Raw genomic sequence first — 23,259 nt, forward strand, 5'->3', positions numbered from 1 at the left:
GTCATGGAGAATGAGTTAGTTGAAGGGAAACTTGGCGATTTTCATGGGCTTTTGGAATGCCGTAAACTACTGATATGCTGTGCTTCCTGAAAAACGCATTGGAAGAAAACCAAACCACACAATTTTCGTGGCTAATTTTCTCCATATTTATTATTTATTGCGGCTAGGTTAGTACATTCTTACACGAATTATCTGAAAAATTTCAGACATGCTATAGTATACTGAAACGTAAGTGATTCTTTTTACTTCTATGCTGTGAACAACCTGTGTGGAAACACAATTCTAAATTATGCATTAGAAAAGCATGAGGCAGTCTGCTGGACTCCAGTGCACATGTGAGGATTCAGTTTATGTACCTGAAAGATGTTCTCCTGCTGTTTGTGTTTGCTTTCTGACGTTGCATCTTTGCGATCATTATACCACGAGGACAACGGGTATTGCAGAAAGACAGAATTAATACGAATATTTTGGGTTGCATTAAATCCCTGGCCAGTCATTCAAGATGCAGAGAAGAAAGGCCAGCGGGGACTTTCACAGCGGGATTTGTTTTCTATAGATTTATTCTCCGGCCTCGCGGAAGCGAGTGCCACCACCTGGTTCTATGGTGTAATGGTTAGCACTCTGGACTTTGAATCCAGCGATCCGAGTTCAAATCTCGGTAGAACCTGCGGAACAGTCCTCGCTTTTTTCCTCGCCCTGGGCAGCCCCTCGCGGACCGCGGACCGGCTTCCACAGCTCCGGTGCCGCCGGTCGGGGCAAGGCCTGAGGCACAGAGGAGCTAAAGTCACGTTAGTTTTGCACGGACAGCATATATCATGAGCCCTCATGGCGCACAGAGGGAAAATCAAACTGCCGTGTCGATGCACAGCGCAGCAGGCTGCAGACCAAAAGGTGGGGGTAAAACCCGAGGAGCTGAATGCCAAAGGTTTCTCCTTGACCTAAACTGTATTGCGCTATTCCTGATTTTCTTAAATTAAATGAATGGCTATACATTTGACAAAAAGGTCAAAACAGACTTTAAATAGTTATTACTACAATTTAACTGGGTCTTTCATTGTATTTTTACCGGTTTGTATGTATTTTAAGTCTTTTTTGAGGAAAAAAAAAAGTCATCACTGAGGGAAATCTGATTTTCAGTAGATAAACATGCACAATTTGGACATTATTTTTCAGGTGCACCCAACTATTCACTTGGAAGACAAGGATAGAAATGCAACGATTTCAGAGTGGGTATAATCTCACAGATTGAACTCTGCACAATTTAAATGGGTTTTACCGCTGCTTTGCTGACACAAACCCTCATTATTTAGTTTTCATTTCAAGAGTAGCTAAGGACATCTTAACATCTTGGCTCCCTTTCTCAAAACCTGTCCTTACTAGTCCTTTGTTTACACAGCAACAGGAATATCTCTGTTCTGTGCCAAAATGAAGATCAGCTCCTCCTCCTTTTCCTCTGAGCAGGTAACTGCTCCTTACTGTCCCTTGAAAAAAACGCAGACCACCTTCAGATGTAGTTACTATTTTGTGAAAGTTAGGGCCCTAACTGTTCAAGGGAATTTATGGAAGCATTTGCTAAATTCAGTAAAGAAATTTTTGCCCAACCTATTGATTAAAAAATATTTCCCTCTTCTCTGTCGGGGCTAATTTTCATCCTTTTCCCCAACCGTGTTTGTAGGTATCAGGCTGTACACAAACAAGTATCTTAACTGTTCCTTGTGAATCAGTGTTTTAAATAACTGTAAACTTCAGTGTAACTAGTCAACCCCCAGAGATTGGCTTCAACCAGCAACATCATTCTTCCCAGGTAAGAGAGCTTTCAAGCCACCAGATGCTTGTCAGCCTTGCAACAATTCAATATATTATTTTACAATTCTAGAGAGCAAATTACCATTTCTTACTGTTATTCCGCAACTTTCTCCTTCCATTTATCAGTTTGAAGTGTAGCTGTAATCCAGAGTACTCACAAATAGCTAATATGGTATTACTGTTACAGACTTAGTAAGTATTTGTGCTAAATTCACCACCCAAGAACATACGTTTAAGTACACTTTGTTTTAAGAGTTAAGCTCTTATATAGAATGAGACAGAATCAGTACACAATTCAGTATCAAGATTTATTTAGGACAATTCATGGTCATGCTCCATTTGAATACAAAGCACCAAAATTTAGGTAACTGAACATTATCTAAATATAATCCAGTTGAGACTGCTGCATACAGATATATTCATTATTCTAAGAGATAGCATAGCCCATGTCTGTCCATGTTCATTAACTATAGTGGACAAACACAAGGTGCTGTGGCCGAGGCAAACTTACTGGAGAAGGCATAGCAGAAGTACTTCACAATGTGTATCCCGTGCTGTAGCAGTCTCAGAATAAAGTACTAGAACCCAAGGTATCAAGCACTTGATACGCTCAAGTCAGTAATACCCCAAGACAATTTCCAAATTAATTTAGCATTTCCAGTTACTTTCCTGCAATCCCTCCAATTTAGTATTTCTTAAAAATCATCTAGAGACAAGATTGTCTCAGCACAACATTCAACTGAGAAGTAAAGCACTATGGCTGTGACCACACTAGAAACTTTTCCCATTGCTGAAAAGGCAGTAGCAATGAAAATTAGTTGCCAAAATCGTATCAGGGAACTAAATAATGCTGTAGTTTCAGAAAGCGTGGCTAGAAACACATATTGTCAATAATGACAGACTTCCCAACTGTAGATTTAAAAGCCAGAATCAAATCTTAGGCAAGTATTTCACTATATATGAAGTTGCAACATGGTTTTCTGATATATGTTAAAATTTCAGTGAAAGAAGGTGGAGGGGAAAAGACTTACTACAGTTAAGGGAAAAAACTTTTTTTTTCTTTTAAACTGGCACTTCAAAGAAAAGAGCTTTAAAATCAGTTTTGCTCCAAAAAGTCTTTTAAAACAAAAGCTGACAAAAAAAAAGACAAGTATCAGTCACTGTAAGTCACTACTTATAATACATACATTCCACCTAGCCACTAAAAGCTGCCCAAGTTAGATGCCTGCCTTGTCTTTCAAAAGAATACTGTGGCAGACAAATAATCTACTAGATATTTACATTGCTACTATCTCAATAGGTTAAAACACTTGAGCAGATGGAAGAAATGGCAGATTCAACTGAAATAGTTTATTTTATGCACTGAGCCACCAGTTTCCCTTGTGGTAGCACAGCACAGTATACTGTAGACGGATTTATTTCACCTACTGGCCCATTCCTAGGGTCTCCCACCAGCATAGGAGTGAAACTCTTTAGTGCAACAGGCAAGCATAATAGCAAAAGAGAACAGGTACAGCAGTGCCACCTAATCAAGACGAAGGTGTTTCAAGTTGTACAAACAGTTCAAGGGTATCTTTTCAGAATAGCAAGGCAGCTCTTGTGTAGTTTAGAGAAGATTTTATCAGAGAAGCAAACAACTTTTTTGTACCATTTCATCCAGTATACGCACATAAAAAAGTAAGCATACTATACAAAGAACTGAAGCAATATAATTTAAACATGCCATCAAGCTATAAACCATATATACATAGAAACATAAGCCTATACAAACAGGACAAGACCACTTTATTACAAGATAATTCTGTTGAAGTTTTTGGAGGAAATCATGACAGATAAAGAAAATCAGACCGAAGGAGTTGGATGTTGCTTCTAGAAGTAATCTGTTCAGAAATTTCATGCAACACCACCATCTTTCTTTAGCAGACATTTATTACAGTTTCAGCTATACACAAGTCTTCCCATGATTTCTGGACTCCCATCCTGTACAGAGGTAGATTTCTGTAGATGTTCTGATATTGCACCACATAAGTATAATGTTTTTATTACAACAAGGAACAACTTACAAAGGCTAATTTATGGGTATAATCTTACTGTGTGCATGTAGGTAGCAGAGTAATCAAATTCATTTGCACTTGAAAGAAAACATCCCTCAAAGTGAAATGTTTTTTTATTTAGGTGGAGGTCCAATTGAAAGCTGCAATTCCATTATCAGCTTCACATTAAGAGAACTATCTCTTGTCATTGGGGTAACATACTTAAGTCTGTCTCTCTCCTTTTGAGCCTCTGTTGTTTAGCCAATGCAAGAACTTGCATTGACTTCACTGATGCCTTTATCCCATCCACTGTGTTCAAGTTAAATGCGGATTTCAAATACACACAGGTTTTTGCAGTATTAGATCTTACTCATACAAGCAGTTGTAAGATTAAGAAATTTACAAGAGTCATTCAAACTGCCTGAAATGATTAAAAAAGCCTATCCACACTTTCAGACTGGAAAAAGAAAGCTGAAACTTTGCTAGCTTCAAACAGCCATTACTTGTGAACAAATTTGGTGCTGCTAGGAAAATCTGAAGAAGTCTGGCAGTAGGTTTTGTTTTTGTTTTTTTTTTTTTTGTCCATCACATTCTGGAATAACCCTCTGCAACATGAAGTTGCAAAAAAGCTTGCATGCAAATACCACTTTAAAATGTCTGTTAAATGAAACCTCTGCAGCATACTTAAAATAAGTGTACCAAAATTCATTATGCCAATGTACAGTAACTTTGATGAGCTCACAGGCATTGCTAAATACTTTCTTCAGAGGCACTCCATGAAGTTATTTTTACAGAAGTCTGTCAACATGGAGATAAAGAACAATCTGGTATTCTGTGTACCGAAACATGAGAGAATAAAAATGCTGTAAGTCTGGCTCAACAAATCTAGCAAAGTTGTAGTATGCATGTGCTCACATGACAGTGCATATGCATGTTTCACCCTCAAAGAAGCCAAAGTGAGCAGCACCATTCTTCCCAGCTTCAAGTTTCTAAGTAAACTTAGAAGGAAAGAAAAGTCCTCTTTTTGTACCAACCAACCTATTTGGAACTATTTCTAATGAAGGATTGCATTATAACCATTTAGCATTAGTTTCCCAAGTTCAGTTTATATGAAGTATCTTGTTCCTTACAAAATATTACATCAGTAAGGAATGGTGACTAGTTTGGAACTGAATAGTTTTTGTTAAAATATGGACAGAAGGCATACATAAATTCATTATACTTCTCCATATATGCACTTGTCCCTGTAAAGGGATTTTTTTGTTACAAAGGCAAGTAAATCCCAAGTTCTTCACAACAACTGCAACAAGTTGAAATTCATGATGACTGTTTTCCTGTGATGAAAGGGACTGCATACCTAGGAGTAGGAGTAAAATAATCTCGCCTTCTCGGGGGAGCCCATTTTGTGAAGTTAAGGGAAGCCTTCACTTCAGGGAGTAACTTCATCAGGAATTACACTCCCTGCCCCTGGCAGAAAGCGCTTATGTACCTTGTAAGATCATGTTTTTGAATAAAGAAATCCATTATATGCAGAAGATTACACACAGTAGAAGTTAAATGACAATGGCAGGAACCAGGGCTTTCGGAGACTTCTCTGTTTTTAAAAAGCAATGGTTCTTCACAAATAATAATCCACAATTAGGAAGCATCTCATTCATACACTCGGCTAGTGCATAGCATCTGCGATTGCATAGAATGTTTCCAGTGCTGAATCTGTAACTAACCTAAGCAAATCTTTTGCGAGTTTGATTTATTACCATTTGATATCCAAACTGCTTGCTGTTTGATTTACTGCACTGTATTTGGTGTGCAAAGTTTCCTGGACCTTCTTAGAGTCCATGCCTTCCAGCCAGTCCTGGTACATCTTTTGTACGTGCATGTTGGTTTCTGGAAGCCTAACAGGTATTGCAGCATACACTTCTTCCATCTGGTTAAGCAGTGCTTTATCTGGTTTTCCATCTTCAGTTTGTGCCTGACCTTTTCCATTTAAGCAGCCTTAGGAGAAAAGGGAAAAAAGAAAAAAGAAAATAACACACACACAAAAAAAAGAGGTAAGAAAAAAGCCACAAGGGTGATGGAGATTTGGTATGAAGAGAAAGTTTATGTTAACTTGGAATTCTTTTTTCATACTTGTCTAAAGAAAAAAAGTTGCCCCTTCACATAAACTACCGCCCATGCTGTTAGAATTTGTATTTACTTAAAGTGATTCCAGTATCAACATAATCTTAATGTAAATGAGGTTTCATATCAACAATCTTTCTCTGCCTTCTCCATGGTTTTATGATCTTAATTATGTTCTTTGTCTTTCTTGCCCTTGACAACCAGCACTTCAGAGTACTTCCTCTGAGGTTTGAAATAATCATAAGAGCCATGCTGTTACTTATTTATAGGTCAGAAGACTGCAGATAACATTGTGGTTAATTTTAGAAAACCCAATCAATTTCTGAGCCAACCCTGCACATGTAATTGGCGTTCTAGCCCATTCATTAAATAGTAAGCATTTTAGATTATTAAGAAGAGAATTAAGAGGGAATGAAATTAAGTGTCTGCCTATAAGACAACTTTACTTTGAGATTTGAGATATATGTGTGGAACTACTGTGGATCCACAATTATTCTTACCTCCTGGGCAGGCAAGGACTTCTACAAAATGGTATAAAAACTTTCCTTTTTTCAACTTCAGAACCATGTTTTGGATATTTCTAAAGCCGTAAGCTGCTGCAAAACGTAGCACTGTCTCACCATCCTTTTCAAGGGTGACTTCTTGAAAGTCCTTGTTCCTGTAAAGATACACAGAGAACATTTTAAACACCTGCATTACCAAAGGGATGATCCAACTGTGTCATCTTGTATTCAGAAGCTCTAAAGAGAACAGAACAAGTATAACAGTGAGATTAAGTTGAACTCTTCCAGTTTCTAAACTGAGTTAAGCAGAAATTGGGTTGAATTTTCAGAACAGAATTATACTTTATTTTTAAGGATAAGTTATTAAAAAAATTAAAGCTAGCGGGAGCTACTTCACAGAAACAAATTTACAGGTTTATAACAGGTAACTGCATATCAGTGAAAGAGCCAGGTCAGCAATAACTGTATTAGGGTTTACTGTACCACCAACTAAACCAGGGGAGGTTTAGACTGGACATTAGGAATAACTTCTTTATCAAGAGGATGGTCAAACACTGGAACAGGCTTCCTAGAGAGGTGGTCAATGCCCCAAGCCTGTCAGTGTTTAAGAGGCATTTGGACAACGCCCTTAACAAATGCTTTAACTTTTGTTCAACCTTGAAGTGGTCAGGCAGTTGGACTAGATGATCATTGTAGGTCCTTTCCAACTGAGAATATTCTAACTAGCCCATCCTACATAACAAGGATACAAAACTGTAACTTACTTTAATGCTTTGTAAGTGATTTCCTTGACATCCATGCCAAAAAGCTCCTTTGCAGCATGTTTAAAAATGTGTTCCAGGTAACCATCGGATCTCTTCCCATCATGCCTTACTACATCTCCCTCCTTTATTTCATCAAACCTTAGAAAACAACAAAAAGATAGATCAGCTCCAAAATTTAATTCCTTCACTTCAATAAAGTACTATGTTTTTCCCTTTCTTGTCTCCCCCACTGAAAAGTGTTTTATAGCAGTGAGTAACAACATAGTAACATTTTTATTTATTGCAGCTTAAAAAAAATTGAACTATTCAGGGCAGCAGTAAGATGATGGGGCAAAAAAAGAGTAAAAAAAATGTAAGAGAATGTAGGGCTTTCCACGTTCGGAAACCTCGAGCAACAGTAATTTATAAGAATGCACATTCAGCACAGCCTAAAGACCTGGTTAACAGCCATTTACTGCTCAGGAGACATTTTTGGCAAAAAATAAGTCAGTCACCTTTAGCCTGTGAGAATATAAAAGTACTTCAGAAGTTACAAGCCTTTGCTCACAAACAATTCTCCTGCTCCAGGAGCTGTTTGTCACAGTCTGTAACACTTTGCCACTAAAATAACAGTGAATCGGTACAGTTGCAACCAAGCTAAACACTGTACCTTTAAGATAAGTGCTACACTATAGTTCAGGAAAGAAAATTAGTGAGATCATATCCAATGGGCATAGCATTCACCTGGAGGTTCACCTCTCCCTCGGTTAAAAACAGCACTAGTGAGCACAAGTGGCTGTAGTATAAACTGTACTGGGATGCATACTGGTGACCACCAAAGACTGCAGCTCTACAGGCTTATGCTCCTTTCTGACAAAGCAGAAATTGATAGGGGTGTGTGGTACTGCTAGTTTCAGGTAGAGAGATTCGTCTTCAGATTAGCAAATGGACAGATTATGTCCTTTGCTCTTACATGTAAAAGCCTCTCTAGATATAGTCTAATTACTTTCTTCCAGAACATCCAGACATGACCTTTCCTGGCCTATGCTGCTAGCTTTTGCCTGAGCAGCAGTCCAAGCACAGCATTCAACCACAAAACCAAAGTGAAAATTACCACAACAAACACCTTACTAACAAAAAATGCTTAAGTTTTAATAATAACAGAGAAATATTTTGACTACTAAAGAGCTGAAGTTTACAAATTTAATATCTCTGTCCCCTCTATGCCATGCCATTGCATCTACTTAAGAACTACTGCAACTTCTGGATTTTTTTTTTTCTAATAACCTTGCCTGATGTTGTTTCATGGTATGTCTCCTAATTTTAGCCAATGCTATTTGTTAGCATTCTCTAGCTACAAAAGTAATTTGAGAACTCAAACATGAGTTACTTTGTTCATACCACTTTTTTAATACCAAGCACTTTACCACAAATTGCTGCTGTGCTGGGACTTGTTTTAAGAGGAGGAGTTCAAGTTATATAAATTTCTCACAAAATCTACTTTTAAGACCCAGAAGAGCAAAAATTTATGTCATCAGGTGTCACAGCTTGAAGCAGTATTACCAGATTAGTCCTTTTAAAAATTATTTTCCAACATAAATTGATCCAATGAGCCAGGTATATTCTGAATAAGAGCTTGTTCTTTCATTGTACAGGCTGATTTAGAAATAAATGACCGTCTCTATGTGATTATGTCTGCAAGAACTTTTATTTATGTAATTCTCATTCTGTGTAGCAATCTCTGGTAGAAGTAATCATAGGAGCTACACTACAAACACAGTTCTGAAAATGTTACCACTGTACCAGTTAAATTTCTTCAGTCTAGACAAGGTCCAAGCAGGATATTAAGTGAAAGCAAAAAGGATTTTTACAAATTTCCAGAGCTTTCTATTTTGTGCAAGAAAGCATGTTTATTGCTCCACTACCACCACTTTTGAAAGATACCAAGTAACATCTGTCACACTTGAACAAAGATCAGTGAGCAGCGAGACCAGCCTTTGTAACTAAGCCTGAGAATTAAAACATGCATGCTGCTTTCTGAGCTAGTCATACAGTAAGTAAACAAAATCTCTTCAATGCTTTGTGTGATTTTCATCTAAAGCATGTTTAAATTTTATCGAATCTTGAAAAACTAACTGCCATCTTCAATATATATATAAAAAAATAATAATTACTATTTCCTGAAAGGGTGCTACTTCTATCAATTCTACATGAACACATTTGGGGAAGTGGAAATTTACTGTCAAGATGCTGCTCCAAATGAGAGGGAAGCACAGAACAGATGGTCAACCCCATGATTGCATCCCAGCATCTTTGTGTGAGGCCAGACAGTTGGAGGGGGGGCAGATGAGACTGTTCAGCTTTAGACAAGCTCAAGCACAGGAGAGGTCTGAATGGTGTCAACACCCCGAGACAGTCACACTTACTAGCAAGTCGTGAATTTAATACAGTCAAATCTAATATTACTGCATTAAAATATACGTAAGAAGCTACACAAATCTTCAAAAATCTTAAATTTTAAAGGAGTCACTAGACAGGGTTCATTACATCAAATTACCTGCTTTGTATTTAGACAGTATATACTGTTTTATATTACCTGTTTCGTATTACTTTTATATATAACAATGAATATCTAAGAGAATACTTTGGGGGTTTTGGGCCACTATATAAAGGATGAGGCTTTAGTATACTCAGGCTTTGATGTAGGCTTTTTTTCTTTAAAAAGAAAAAACATTCTCTTGAGAAGTTTTACATTTATGTTGAATATGCTCAAAGCTGTTGTCACTTGTCATCAAAATAAGGAAGCAATCCACAACAAAACTACTTACAAACTATCTACAGCTACTTCAGTCACATCTTTCATAGACACATTTTTCTGTTCCATTATTTGGACAATTTCACCTGTAGGAAAACATATGACATTTTACTTTCAACACAAAGCAAAACGCACATGGCTGCGCCTCTGTTTAAGAGATCAACATCCCAACATCTATATGTGCTTACAGTCACATTCTCCAATTCTTACTAGAGTCAGTTGCCTCCAAGCAACTGAGAAGCCTGACACTTCCAGCTCTGAAGAAAAGGGCCTTCAGCTTGTTCCAAACTTTGCATAATGCTACTCGTAGCTTTTCTGTTACGTTAAGTTTGGAAGACGTTTCTACACTGCAGGGGAAAAAGGAGGATATGTAGTTTGGACATTGAGCCTAGAGACATGAGCCACAGCAAAAAGCCACTGGTGCCATGCATAATACATGTTAGTGAAGCTTCAGCAGCATCCTTCACTCTCCTGGATGCAGGGTTTGACTCCTTATCCACTTTGTACTTGACCTCCGCAATTGGAATGTTATGAATAATCCCAGTGGAGATTAAATAATGACAAGCAAGACAATGATTTTTAATATGGATTTGCATAACTTATCTTTCTCAAGAGGCTGACAAAACCAAATACCCAAATCTTGTTTTCAAATGAATACCAACTTAGAAGGAAATTATTTTTTTGCTTTGCCTTCCCTATTCAATACCTCTATTACCAGTAGCACAAAACCACATAATTATTTTTAAAGCAGAAAAAAGCCAATCTTACAACTAAAGCAGGCTTGAAAAAAAGCAAAGTCTGGCATAAAGGCTCTTCTAACAATAGCGATTCACTTATATCTTTATAAATGGTAAGTTTAAAGAAGATTTAACCTGATGTCAGAACACAATCAACTTCTTGCGAATTATACAAGGCAGTGTAGAAATCTTCCCGCAAAGCTTCCAGTTTTTTGTCGTAACAAGGCGCCACAATTACATGGAAAATTTTATCAGGAGACAAGTTCTGTGGAACATAGAAGAGAGCACATGTGAACTCCATGAAGAGCAAAAGACAGCTTGAAGGATGACAATGACAAAAATAGCATCATAAACTCTATGCAGGTAATACTAGTAATCAATCCCTAGCAATTAAAGACTGAACTCAGATGAAGTGATTTGCCAGAAGTCACAAAGCATCAGCAACAAACATCTGAAGTCAGTATTCTGGCTAAAACTTCTCCATATTCCTTGAGACTACATTTTCTGCAGCTTTTGATTGCCTTAGAAAGTGAATGCAAGTCAGGACTTCAGAATTCTGTTTTCTAGCTGTCACTCACCCACCTTCATCCACAGCAAGTCTATCAATACTTCTCTATCTACATGGAGATACCAATACTTTCCTATATAATGTGGATGCACTTAAATTTAAGTATGATAACATAAAAAGAACAGCAACTTTTTCAACATACAAAATTGAGAAGATAAAAAGGTTATTTTCTAGCATACAATGCTTTTATTGATCCCAGACAACAGGGCAATTTCTGCATTATTCTCCTCCACTCCTGTTTTGGCTGTGCTATAGAACTACACAGGCAGCATTTAACAAGAATCTCTTTAGCCACACTGGATTTAATTTTATCCATAAATATCTAAATCCATATTGCACTGCAAGCATAAGGATTGCTGCCAGCTCACACTGCACCTCATGAAATGAGGTTCTTTGTACATTCTTCTTATCATGGGAACTTGTACAGCAGTAGAGCACCATTTATTCTTCAAGTGAAGGGCAAACAATTCAGGAAGATGCTTTATCACTTTATAATACACCAAGATCTATATTTCAGTATTAAAGCCCACTAGCCCATCTTTTTAGAAGAGTATAATGGTCAGAATCACTAACCTGCTGCCTGGCAAAGTAGCCTTTCACCAGGGAGCCCATGATCTGCTGTGGAGACTTTGCAGTGCAAATGTGAGAGGTCACAAGATTGGTAAGTACCCTTTCAGCATACCGGATCCAACCTAGAATGGCAGAAAACCACAGATAGTGAAGTGGCACATAAGCATGGCAAAGTGGCAGCGGTTATAGAACAGCTCTTAAAAATGAAGACACCTTCACAGTAGGTAGGACATTTCTGTGTCAGCTGGAAGCCCCACCTTGGGAACTGTAGGAAACCTCAAGGCTCAGTTAATAATGCCTTACAGTTGGCTATCAATAATTCACTGTGTCATTAGTTTTAGACCTACAAGTCACTGTGAACTTCATGACCTATTACACCCTTTCTAATGCATAGATTTAACAAAGCAGAAAGAACAAGACCCCAGCTAAGAAAGAGTAAGTTGACTTTCTAGACCTCAGCCCTTGGATCACCGGATACTACAACAAATGTACTCTGTTCAGCTGCTTAACTGTAACCTTCTGTTTCCTGAGATTTAATATCCATGCACCCAGCTTGTCTCCTCTAGAACAGAAGTGTCACATGAAAGCATTATCACAAGATGCACATGGATTAAGCCTGGAGAAAAATGGCTTCTTTTACTATTGTTAGAGTAGCCACACCTTCTTTAGAAACACCCACACACTCAACCATACACACAGTAATCAACTGAAATCTCTCTGTATTCAACATTCTGTCTTAGTTACTCAAGAGTCCCCATCCCTTTCACCAGACTGCTTCAGCATTTCAGCTGTGACAGCTACGTATGTTCACACCACCCCCAATATCCAGAGCAGTTCTATTATTCCCCATCTTCCAGAACAGGAACTGACAAATGAGCAGATTAAGATATTTAGGGTGTGCAATTCTTCCTTAGGCACTGTAACTCTCAATGAAGACAACAGCCCAGAATCTTTCACAGCAAGGATTCAGAACTTTCTGCTTCACCTACATGAACTGAGAACCAGATACCTAAATTGTGCAGAAGTGTTAGGCCCAGCCTTCTAAGGAAGTGTGTTGCTTTTGGTGCTAAGAAATAGTGAAAAATACCATACTTCAGTCTTTTATCTTTGAACAGATTAGTGTTTACATAAAAAGAGAAAAATTGCTGTGAAGTACATGCTGCCCAGGAAAGGTAAAACCTGTAGGTTAATTCTTAAGCTTGAAATGAACACATATGTATAAACATCTGGTAATGTTTAAGTCAGAACACTGCCACAAAGGCCAACAGCAGCACAAAACCAGAATCCAAGTGGCGTTCAGTTGGTTTGTCTCTCTATGGCAGAGAAGTGGTTTCCCAGTGCAAAATTTTACAATTTTAGTGATGAAAATGAGAAAGTGTTAGGGAAACATGAGGATCCTCCAGCTGTTTAAATATTCCCAATTCTTGTTAAAGTACAGACTTCAAGATTAACAGATGCTTGTCTCCATGGAAAATCTCAAAGATGTATATCATCTTCAACAAGCATTCATTTCTGTTGTAGATAAAGCTAAGGGCTATAAATTTACATATCAGGACTGTGCTGAATTGCTAGACTCTGCAGAGGAAGTCTGCTTAATGTCCAACTTCAGCTGGGACTTTTAAGTCCAAGATACTACCTGCAACAAAGGACTTCATTTCTTCGTGGTTGGTACGAAGGCTGTATTAGCACATTCTGAATGATATGTATATCCTATTTCTTAAATGGCTTCAGTCTCAAGCGCTGTCAAAATAGAACTGCTTCGAACAAAATGAGGCCAGTTTTTAAAAACATTCTGCCTTGTACTTTAGTAGCATTTCTGGAAGGTCCTTCCTTTATACTGCAACTATGAGTACCATTAATCACCACAGCACTCCTGCTATGAAGCAAGTTTTTAGAATTGGAATGTTTCAGATATTGTAGTCATAAACTATAAGGAAATTTCACTAAATCCCAAGAGACTTCTGGCAGGTATTGCCTAAAGCCATTTCTTAAATTGTTTCTTTCATTGCAGTACATGGAACAAGTGTCTAGTAGTTCCAGCTCCACAATGACCATTAGTCACCATTTAATTATACAAGCAGCCTTGGTGAATGAGCAATATGAGGCATTTATCTGCACTTCACACACGCATGCACTAGCTGTTTCTGCCTACTCATCAACAGGGCTGAATTCCAGAGCCACAGTTACAGGAAGCCAGTTCTTATATCAATGTACCACTGTACCCATACAGACTTATACCCTTCATAAATTCATTCAGATTCTTGGCCATTTGTTGGCTTGCATCAGCATCAAAGAACAACAAGAAACCCCTACAAATCACTGTGTAAATTCTTGCAGATATACTTCAGAACACACTGTTTTTAGTGGTTTATCATGAGTAGATCACAAAGATGCATGTTATAAATATCTATGCATCAGTATAAAGTGCAGTAAAACTAAGAAAACTTTTGCTACTGTAAAGCCCCATTCCTGTAAAAGGAAATTAGTTTAGCTGACTGGGACAAAAGCACGTGAATCCTCAGTAGTTATGCTCTTCCTACTTATGCTGTAAGCCTGCCCCACTGACCTTTCTAAGAGTTCACAAAGGTTGGCAATGCATTAAAAATGCTGGCTGGTTCCCAGAGCCAGTGCTTCACGTTGCTTACCAGTTTGGTAAATTAAGGAAGAGAACTGATTACTTTTGAGATATTACATACACAATCAGTAGTTATACTGTTGTACTTTCAACAGGAAACACACACCAAAAAAATTAGCTCACTTTCTTTTCAGAGAGCAGCAGGTGGAGGTAAGAACAATTAAGACAGAGACAATAAAATGCCCTTTTATCAGGTTCTGGGACTATATGGGCTATAGTCTTCTGCTCATGGTAGATTTTACACCACAGACCACTCTTGCAGAGGGTGGTATTTCTGTGGAAAGTTACACACGAAGATAAGTAAGAGTAAAGCAGTTATACTTGGGTTCACATTGACCTTATATCCACACAGCTATATAAAAACCATTTTGTGATAAAACACACCCAATAAACATTTCTGGGACAAATTTATATAATCTGGTGGTAGAGAGAAGGAGAATGAGGAACAGAAAAATGCACCCAGACAATTAAAGTCAGGAAACACAGTGAACAGCCTTACTTTAAAGATGACTGATCATGACTTATGACTTTTTTTCTGTAATTGCTGTCAACAGGAAGGAAACACCACGTGCTTTCAGAATGGATTTACAGTGATATTTCGGTTCAGTTTTCCAGAAATTGAAAGCACCCGTGCTTCTGCTAACATCTATATCACAGCAGATAGCTAAGACCATAACTAGCACTGAAAGCAGAAACAATCTTTTGTACAACAGACAAAGACAACTGCTCCATTAACTATTTAAAAATATTTCCAATGAGAGCAGCAGATAATCTGAGCTCTGTCTCTAGATGAAGAAAATTAAAATTATCTCAGAAGAAGTTCTAAAAGAAATCCTCAGGTTTTGAATTTTAAATAAAACATGTATAACAAGACAAAGCTAAGTAATAGAGGGTTGTTTCAACTTAACAGGTTTTACACACAAAAAAAAAAGCAACATGTAGTGTGTCTGTTTCTGAAGATAAGAGGTAACACTAAGATAACAGTACCAGAAGAAAAGAAACTTTTCCTCTTAATACATACATGTAGTGCCTAAAGTGTAACCCAGATATTTGTACTTTTGTTTGTTCTGTGTGTTCTGCAGTGGAAGCACAATTCAAATAGCAGTATTTAAATCAATGACAACAGCAGGTTCTGGGGTATTGTCACTGTAACTTTTCTTTAAAGAATGCAATCCACTTAAGTCATTTCTAAGTTAGAAATAAATATTTTTGTATTTTTATTAGCCTTTTGAAAAGCAACACCATGAACTTTAGGATGCAGTTGAGAGGAGGGTTAGGTGAAGGAGTTACTTTTACCTCCTTTTTGAAATTTCTTTTTTAGGAATGCTTTATCATACTTAACACTGAAATGACAGTGTGCTAACAAATAGAAAAAGTAAACAATGACTGAATGTTCTACATCTTTTCAGTTGTGATAAGTGCAGGTTCTGTTCATAACCGAACAAGTTCTCAGGTGCAAAGTTCTCAGAAGTGAGACATTTAGTGAGTGAAGTCTGACATTTCAAGTGGGAATTATTTTGTAAGTGTTAAGACATTACCATCTCAGTCATTAAGAGCAATGTCACTTGCTACTGTCCTCTAGGCTTAAGCGGCAAGTTCAGAACTTTGCTTAAGATAATAGAGGTTGTAGTTTAATTAGCAAAGTTCCTTAAATATTCTTTTCAATAAGGAAATGCCATATTAAACTTCGTGGTCTGGACGCACAAGCAGCAGCCACTAACTCAATTCCAGTTCTGATTAATTTCTCCTAAGGTCTTATATAAAGCATTAAAAACCTCAGTGCTTCTGTACCTGTTTCATTATCCAGGGATTCATATGCAATATATGCTTCTTTTCTAGAAGTGATGGGAAATACAACTGACTAATAGAAAACACTAGCACAGGAAATCAGTAGTTCAGGTTCTATATATTATCAGAGGCTGTGGACTACAGCAAGGTTGGGGTTTTGGGTTTTTTTTGTTTGGGGTCTGGGGGAGGTGTTGGGGTTTGTGGTGGTTTTGTTTTGGGGGGGGGGGTGGGGGGGGTAGGTGTTGTGGTTTGGGGTTTTTTGGGGGGTTTTTTTTGAAGAGCAGCAGACAACTGTAAGATGCAGATAGGGAATTTATTGCAACCTTTGTACCTGACTCTGTAAGGCCCTACACTGAATTAGCACATACCTTATCCAGCACAATCGCACCTGTTCTTTGTCTGCATGGGTCACATTTATGGCTGTGACATCTCACTTATATATGGGAAAGCTGATGATGCTCGTTGGAAACAAATTCTGCTCTCCCAACAGCCCATGAAAAACAGGCCCATCTAGCAACGCACTGAAATGCACTAAGGATGATCAGCGCTATTGGTAACAAGTACTGTGTGCAATATTTGGTATCTCTCAAAAGCAAAGCCAAAATGCTCGAAGTTATATAAGGCTCCCAAATGAAACCACCCTTTCCTCAGTTCCTTGGTAGTTCCAAGGAGACTAAGCTGAAGTGCAGGAAGGTTGGAGAAATCAGTTCTCACCAGGGCAAGCAGAGGCAAACATTGGTAAGGCATGCTCCTCCTGGTTCCTCCGTTGATACCGCTGCACAAATTCCCTCTGGCTCTCCAGGATACTGAAATCAGCAGCTATAGTGGTGTCAAATACATAATGCACCCCTATGAAAGAAAGCAGTAAGGAGAAGTGAATTACTAGAATGTTTTCCATCTCGCAGGCTTCTTTCCAAGTTCCAGGTCTACAGAAAATCTTGGAGGATCAATGGGTATATTCTTTCCCCTCTCCAAATTTCCACAAATAGTAGAGTTAAAAATAAAAGCCATACATTGAAAAGCTATTTTCTATGTCGTGAATTTAAAAGGACCACCAACTTGCTAATGCTGACTAGCAACACTTCAAATAGTTGTCTGCTTCCTTGTGAGAAGCTTGCCATTCAGCATATATTTGCTTTTTGTTTAATTAAACTGGATTTTGTGACTCCTGGGCTGTATGCAGTGACTCTTGAGGAGGAGCATTCTTTTCAAGGCATGCTGCGGTTGCATATCATTATTCACAAAAAAGCCCATCCAGCTAAGAGGCCTATCTTCTAGTGCTGAAGTTGCCTGCAAAGGTACATGAGCATTATCACCAACATAGCAGAGACCTTCTGTCTGCTTATTTGGCAACACACTCCCTATACGCCTACGTAATATTGAGCATGTCCCCACAGCAAGTGAGGCATAGATAATTAGCGCATTCTAAGAAAACTGGGGCCCACCAGCACTTAGCATTCCATTTAGAGGAAAACGTACTGCATATAGGGATGGATAAAAACTATGAAAAATTAATATATACATATGGGAAGAAACAGTTTATAGGCTTATTACTGTCCTTTTCCTTCCTCCCTCAAGTACATTAAAAAAACCCCAAACCTATAGGCAAAGTGTTTTTTCTTTTTTAAATAAAACTTTGTATATAAAGAGCAAAGGAAATACAGCTTTAACATAAAATAGGCAGATACAACAGTTCTTGCATATAATTTCAAATTAAAGAAAAAAGCAGAACTGAGAATCTTCTAGAGATATGTGTCAAAAGGACTGGAAGGCATTTAGGATAAGAATTCCCTCCTCCCTCAAGTTACAAAATTAGGGCAAATCTTATTGAAGCTCAAGACCAAATCCTCCTTGATTTCTTGGTAGTGAAAGTTTCAAAGACAGCTCTATAATGTCTTCTATTCTGTAACCTTTACTATGAACAGGGTAATGCCTCCAATCCATTTCTGATACTGGTGCACTGTCATTAGTATCACAGAGTGCATATTTCAAACTCTAAACTAGATTGTGCAACAGCACTTTATGACTGCATAACAAATAATTCTGCTGAGGAAGCAAAAACTTAAAATAATCTCACCTTCCTGCTCCACCATCATAACAAACCCAAACTTACCGAGACTTTTCAGGAAACCACAGAGTCTCTTGGCTGCATCATTCACAGAGAGATTGAATTTAGCAGCAAAATAAGGCAATGACTGAGGGCATATAGACACTGCCAACACTTTGTGTTTTGAGGTATCACATTTCTGGTAAACAAAACAAAAACAAAGGAAACAAGGTATGTAATTACAACAGGGTAAGGCTCCCTACTTTCCCTCCCTTTTCCACTCCTGGAGTTATTCCTCAGTGTCCTATGCTTCAGTGGGCTTATCATTAAAAATCCTATGAAACAACTATCAGGTTTCCCAAGGGCAGGACAAGATGTTCCTCTGATCCTGTCAGTGTTCATCTCTAATCATCTGTAGATGTTTCTTTTATATAACTCAGGGAAATCCATCCGTCCTAGGACAATTCTGTGGTCAGTCTCCTAATGGCATAAGGAAAGTTAAGAGACATTCACCTATGATGTTCTAGCAATAGGAAACATTCTAGCAAATATGAAAAAAAGCTGTGTTAAAACATTAATAAATAGATAAACTAATGTTTACAGGAGCATGGGCATTTGAAGTTACAAATCCAACCCAGCAAATTACAGATATGACCCTTTGTTAAGGCTCCTGTGTCTCTATCACTGACTTTGTTGAGGGGAACTGGCAAGGTAGGACCCTCAACAAACCAGTGTTTGTAGGCACTGAAGAACCCTTTGAAAATACCTAAGATGGTGTGCAATTTTAAAGCTCTGATGATAGTGACACTTATTTGAAGATCAATCTCGTGTTTTAGCTGGGATGTTTTCCACACCAGTGGATCCCTTGGAAGATAAACCAGGACTATACCACTGACAAATCTCACCCTAAAAAGGTTAGAGACCACAGTTTGTACTTAGACACCCTAAATGCTGTATAATGACCCTTCAAGTAGAGCTCATGACTGCCTGGAAAGCATCTCTCTTGTTCACTGTCCTCTTCTGGGCCTCTGAAGTTCTGATCAAGGTACCTGGCTGCCTCCCTGTTGTAGACTTCAGGCTCTCTTAATAGGACCCATGTAACCCAAAAGATTCCCCCCCTCTCTTCTTCTCTTTTTCTCATGTACAACAACATCATACTGTATGGAGTGTTAAACTATTCTAAGAGAAATGAATCACTAGGTAATGAATCCTCTTATTTATGACACTTATGTACAGATTAAGAAAAAGCATCAAATTCTGATAGCTTTTGCATATCAAGTAAGGACACAGAAGTCTGGAGCAGAACTAAAAATAATTAATTCACTAACAAGATCTAAAGATCTGAGCACCATACATAGCTACTAGCTTTCAGGAAATCCCAGTCTCAGCAGAAAACAAGACAGCAATAGAACACTTTTATAATGAGGTAGTTATGTTTTCAAAAAATTTTACTTCTGTAGATGCAGTAACTTTCCTCTAGCATTTAGGTTAAGTGCTGTGATCTTGCATCTCTAGTGCAAAATTATTTTTAAGAATGTTAATGTTCATCTTGCCTGAAGTTTTCACTTCCTCTTTGGAAAAAGTATATCCTGACAAATCTTCACATTATCTGCCCTGGGAAACCAAGCTACTTAGTCATTCTGTAATTGCCTCCTCCTCACAGAAAACAGTGTGGTTTTTGTGTCACTTTACCTTATTAAGGTTAAGAATACGAAAGAGCTCCTTCTGATTCTGTTGGAAAACTCTGGCTCCTTCTTCTGATGTCATACAATTGTCACAAGCTAGGCAGTCGCTAAGGAGTATTTTAGCATTAGCCAATGTATGAAATTCATTTTTCTGGGGGAAAGAAAACAGTAAACAAGTATTAAATAATGATTGAGCAATTTTCAAGACCTCTGCAATGACCTGACTGAAGACCAAACATGCTATCACTGTTTTGTTTAAAAAAACACAATCCATGACACTTGCATAACATCCAAGGTTACTTAAAAGTAACCAAAATAATTTGTTCCATCCTTCTTCATGGCTCTGCTCCTATTATTACTGTGAAACTGCAAAATGTTTAAGCATAAACATAGACCTAAATTTAGTCCTCTAGTCTGTATTCTAGTAACTTGATTTGCATTGCACTTCAGAGCTGACAGTCCCCATCAACCTACCAAGCAACTGAGAAAACTTTCACTTGAATGGTTAAACCTACTTAATAGCCAGATGCCTCTCTAACAGCAAGATGGCTTTGGCTTTTTATCAGGAGGTAAAACAAACAGAATGTAGTCCTACAATTACATTGAACATACACTGTAAGATCAAGAGTTTCATACTCCTGGCTGCAATACTGTTGGCAGCTCATCTGTGGGAAGAAGGAATACTTGGATAGAAGTGCAACATAACCAGACTACTTGCAAAAAAAACCAAAAACAAAACATCAAAACCCCAAAAAACAACAAAAATCCCTCAATTAAGAACCCATTCCCAGGGAAAGTTATCTGTTGAAGAACAGGAGATGATCTGTAAGTTTGTCTATTATAAAGAATAAGAAGACATTTTGTGCACTTATACTATCAAACCCCCTCTTTTCTCATTACACTCTCTGTCTCTGTTTTGAAGACTTAAGATTTTTGACACTCAAAAAGAAACTTTTTACAACTCCTGTTTCGTGTTTGCATAATAAAGGTTTTTTTATTTCACCTTTTTTAAAGATTCTCGATTCTCTGGTTATGACATGTCTACAAGTGTTCATAATTGCTTATAACTGCTTGTTGATTAGTGTTTAGTACTTGAAAGTTCTCTACTTAAAACCTCCTTTGGGGTAGACAACAACAACAACAAAAGAATACAAATAAGTGTATTACAATTTTTAGAAAGATCATTACCTCTTCAAAACCATCATTTGAACTCAATGCATCAACAGATGTACTTTGCGTATCATCATTTTTCTGTTTTTTACTGCATTCCTGAAACAAAACATAAAATACATGCTTTACACAAGATACGTTCACCGCTCAACAACATCTTTGCTGAACTGTTTGTATCATTAAAAACTAATCCAGCTCCTTTACGTTTTTTTCAGCAGCGTTAAATCTACATCTCTATAGGCAATGCCTCGTCTTCTAAGTGCGTTTGCTCCAGTGAAAATAATTCCTCCGAGATTCACTTGCTTCATCGGTTTTACAGTTCCGAGCGGTTTTTTGGTTTTTGTTTTGTTTGTTTTTTTTTTTTTAATCCCGAGGGGAAGATTAAACCGAGCACAGCAGAAGCTGTATGTGTACACGTCGCGACCGCGGCGCTATGTGACGGCCGCGAGCTGGGCGGACAGCCGCGTCCCGACGGTACCGCTGCCGCCCTCCGTGCGCTACCGCCGCCGGTCCGCAAACGAGGAAACGGGCACGGGGCTGCGCTCCGGGTGCCGGGCAGGCCGGTGACCTTGGAGCCGGCAGCCGAACGCCGCTCTGCCTCACGGGGCAAGCCGGGAGGCCACCGCCTGGCCGGCGGCGGGGGGGACGAGCTCCGCCGGCCGCCAGCCCCCCAGCCCCCCCCCCCCCCCCGACTGAGGCGACGTCCCCCGGCCGAGGGTCGCGGGCAGGGCCCCAGCTCGGCCGCGCCTCCGCCGCCGCCGCGCTCACCTTTTTGGTGCAGTTCTCGCACTTCATTTGCGATCCCGCCGGCGCACCCCGGCCCTGGCGCGGCTGCCGAGCGGTCCTCGCCGCCGGGGCTGCTGGACAGGAGCAGAGCGGGCCAGGCAGGTGAACCCCCGCACGCAAGCAGCAGCCACGGACAGCCCGCCCGCCCTCCCCGCCGCCCTTTGTTGCCGTGCCCGCCTCCTGCCCCTCTTATCGCCCCCGCCGGGCGGTCCCCGCAGCCATGCCGCCCCGCCGCCGAGGCGGGCCGCCCGCCCGCAGCCAATACGGCCCCCGGGGCGGGGGCGGCCCCGCCGCGCCCCTCACGTGCTCCGCAATTTACTAGTCTGTAATTAACCAACAAACGCCGCCGTCCCTTCCCCGCGGGGCCCCGTCGCCCCAGCCCGTTACGTGGCGCGAGGGGGGCACCGAGCGCTCCCCGCCGCGGCCTTGGAAGTAGACCCGGGGTGAAAACCGCCCGGCGACGGACACGGGGGCCCCCGCGGGGCAGGGAAGAAGGGAAGGGCCCCCCCGGGGAGCGCGGAGGCTGCTCCGCGGCACGGCCCTCTTTCCGCCAGCAGAGCCGGGCTCCCCCACCCGCAGCGCGGGCAGCTCTGCCGCCGCGCCCCCCCCCCCCCCCCGCCCTTCAGCGCGGTCCCCCCTCCCGCCGCCGAGACAGACGCGGCGGGAGAGCGGGGAAACAGGCAGGAGCTGCAGCCCACCAGCTCCACGGGGGAAGGAAAAAAAAACAACCCCAAAACACCAAAGCAAAGCCCCCCAAAACGACCCCAAGAGCGGGGCGGAAGGACGAAGAAGCGGGCGCCGTACCTCGCCGCCGCGGTGAGTTGCGTCCCCGGCAGGCGGAGGCTGGCAGCGCGGGCCGCCGGGCGAGCCGCCGAGGCTGGCCGCAGAGGCAGGCGGGGCAGCCGGCGCCTCACCCACCGCCTTGTCGCCGGCAGGTTCCCGGCTGGGCCCGCCGCCTCCCCGCCCCCCCGCGCGGCGGGGCTCATTGTGGACCTGAGCGTCGTCACGTAGCCGCCGCCGGCAGCGCGCCGCCGCGCGTCCCCGCCGCGGGGCGGGCACGGAGGGACCCCACCGGCACGCGCGCCCCGCGCGCCCCCGTCGCCGTTCCCTCCGAGCCGGGTAGGAAAACGGGGAGCGGGCGCACGTGACCCGCCAGGCACCTGCCCGCCGCGCAGCGCGACCGGGAACGGCGGGGACTGGCGAACACGGCCCCGGCCTCACCCGGGCTGCCGGTGGTGATGCACGGCGGCCT

The 23,259-nt window shown here is 40.6% G+C and overlaps 1 protein-coding gene and 1 non-coding gene across 3 annotated transcripts; one reads left to right on the forward strand and one right to left on the reverse strand.

Moving 5' to 3' along the window:
• The first annotated feature begins 595 nt into the window (after positions 1-595).
• TRNAQ-UUG (transfer RNA glutamine (anticodon UUG)) lies at positions 596-667 on the forward strand. Its single transcript has one exon. It is a non-coding gene; the product is annotated as a tRNA-Gln (tRNA).
• A 1,433-nt stretch (positions 668-2,100) lies between these two features.
• On the reverse strand, positions 2,101-22,952 carry NARF (nuclear prelamin A recognition factor). 2 transcript variants are annotated; one of them, XM_049812695.1, is made up of 12 exons: positions 22,812-22,952; positions 21,990-22,078; positions 21,240-21,320; positions 20,059-20,202; positions 18,433-18,565; positions 17,034-17,168; positions 11,900-12,018; positions 10,894-11,023; positions 10,035-10,107; positions 7,228-7,365; positions 6,461-6,618; positions 2,101-5,834 (listed from the first exon to the last, which is right to left on the reverse strand). In XM_049812695.1, exons 2-12 carry the CDS (start codon positions 22,014-22,016, stop codon positions 5,593-5,595), a joined length of 1,380 nt encoding a protein of 459 aa, XP_049668652.1. In that variant the 5' UTR covers positions 22,017-22,078; positions 22,812-22,952; the 3' UTR covers positions 2,101-5,592. The 2 variants fall into 2 exon arrangements, with proteins under 2 accessions (XP_049668652.1, XP_049668651.1); XM_049812694.1 differs by lacking the exon at positions 22,812-22,952 and having other exon boundaries at positions 21,990-22,160.
• Positions 22,953-23,259: the final 307 nt, after the last annotated feature.

The sequence above is a fragment of the Accipiter gentilis genome, chromosome 10 (assembly GCF_929443795.1).
Source record: "Accipiter gentilis chromosome 10, bAccGen1.1, whole genome shotgun sequence".
Taxonomy (NCBI): Eukaryota; Metazoa; Chordata; class Aves; order Accipitriformes; family Accipitridae; genus Astur; species Astur gentilis.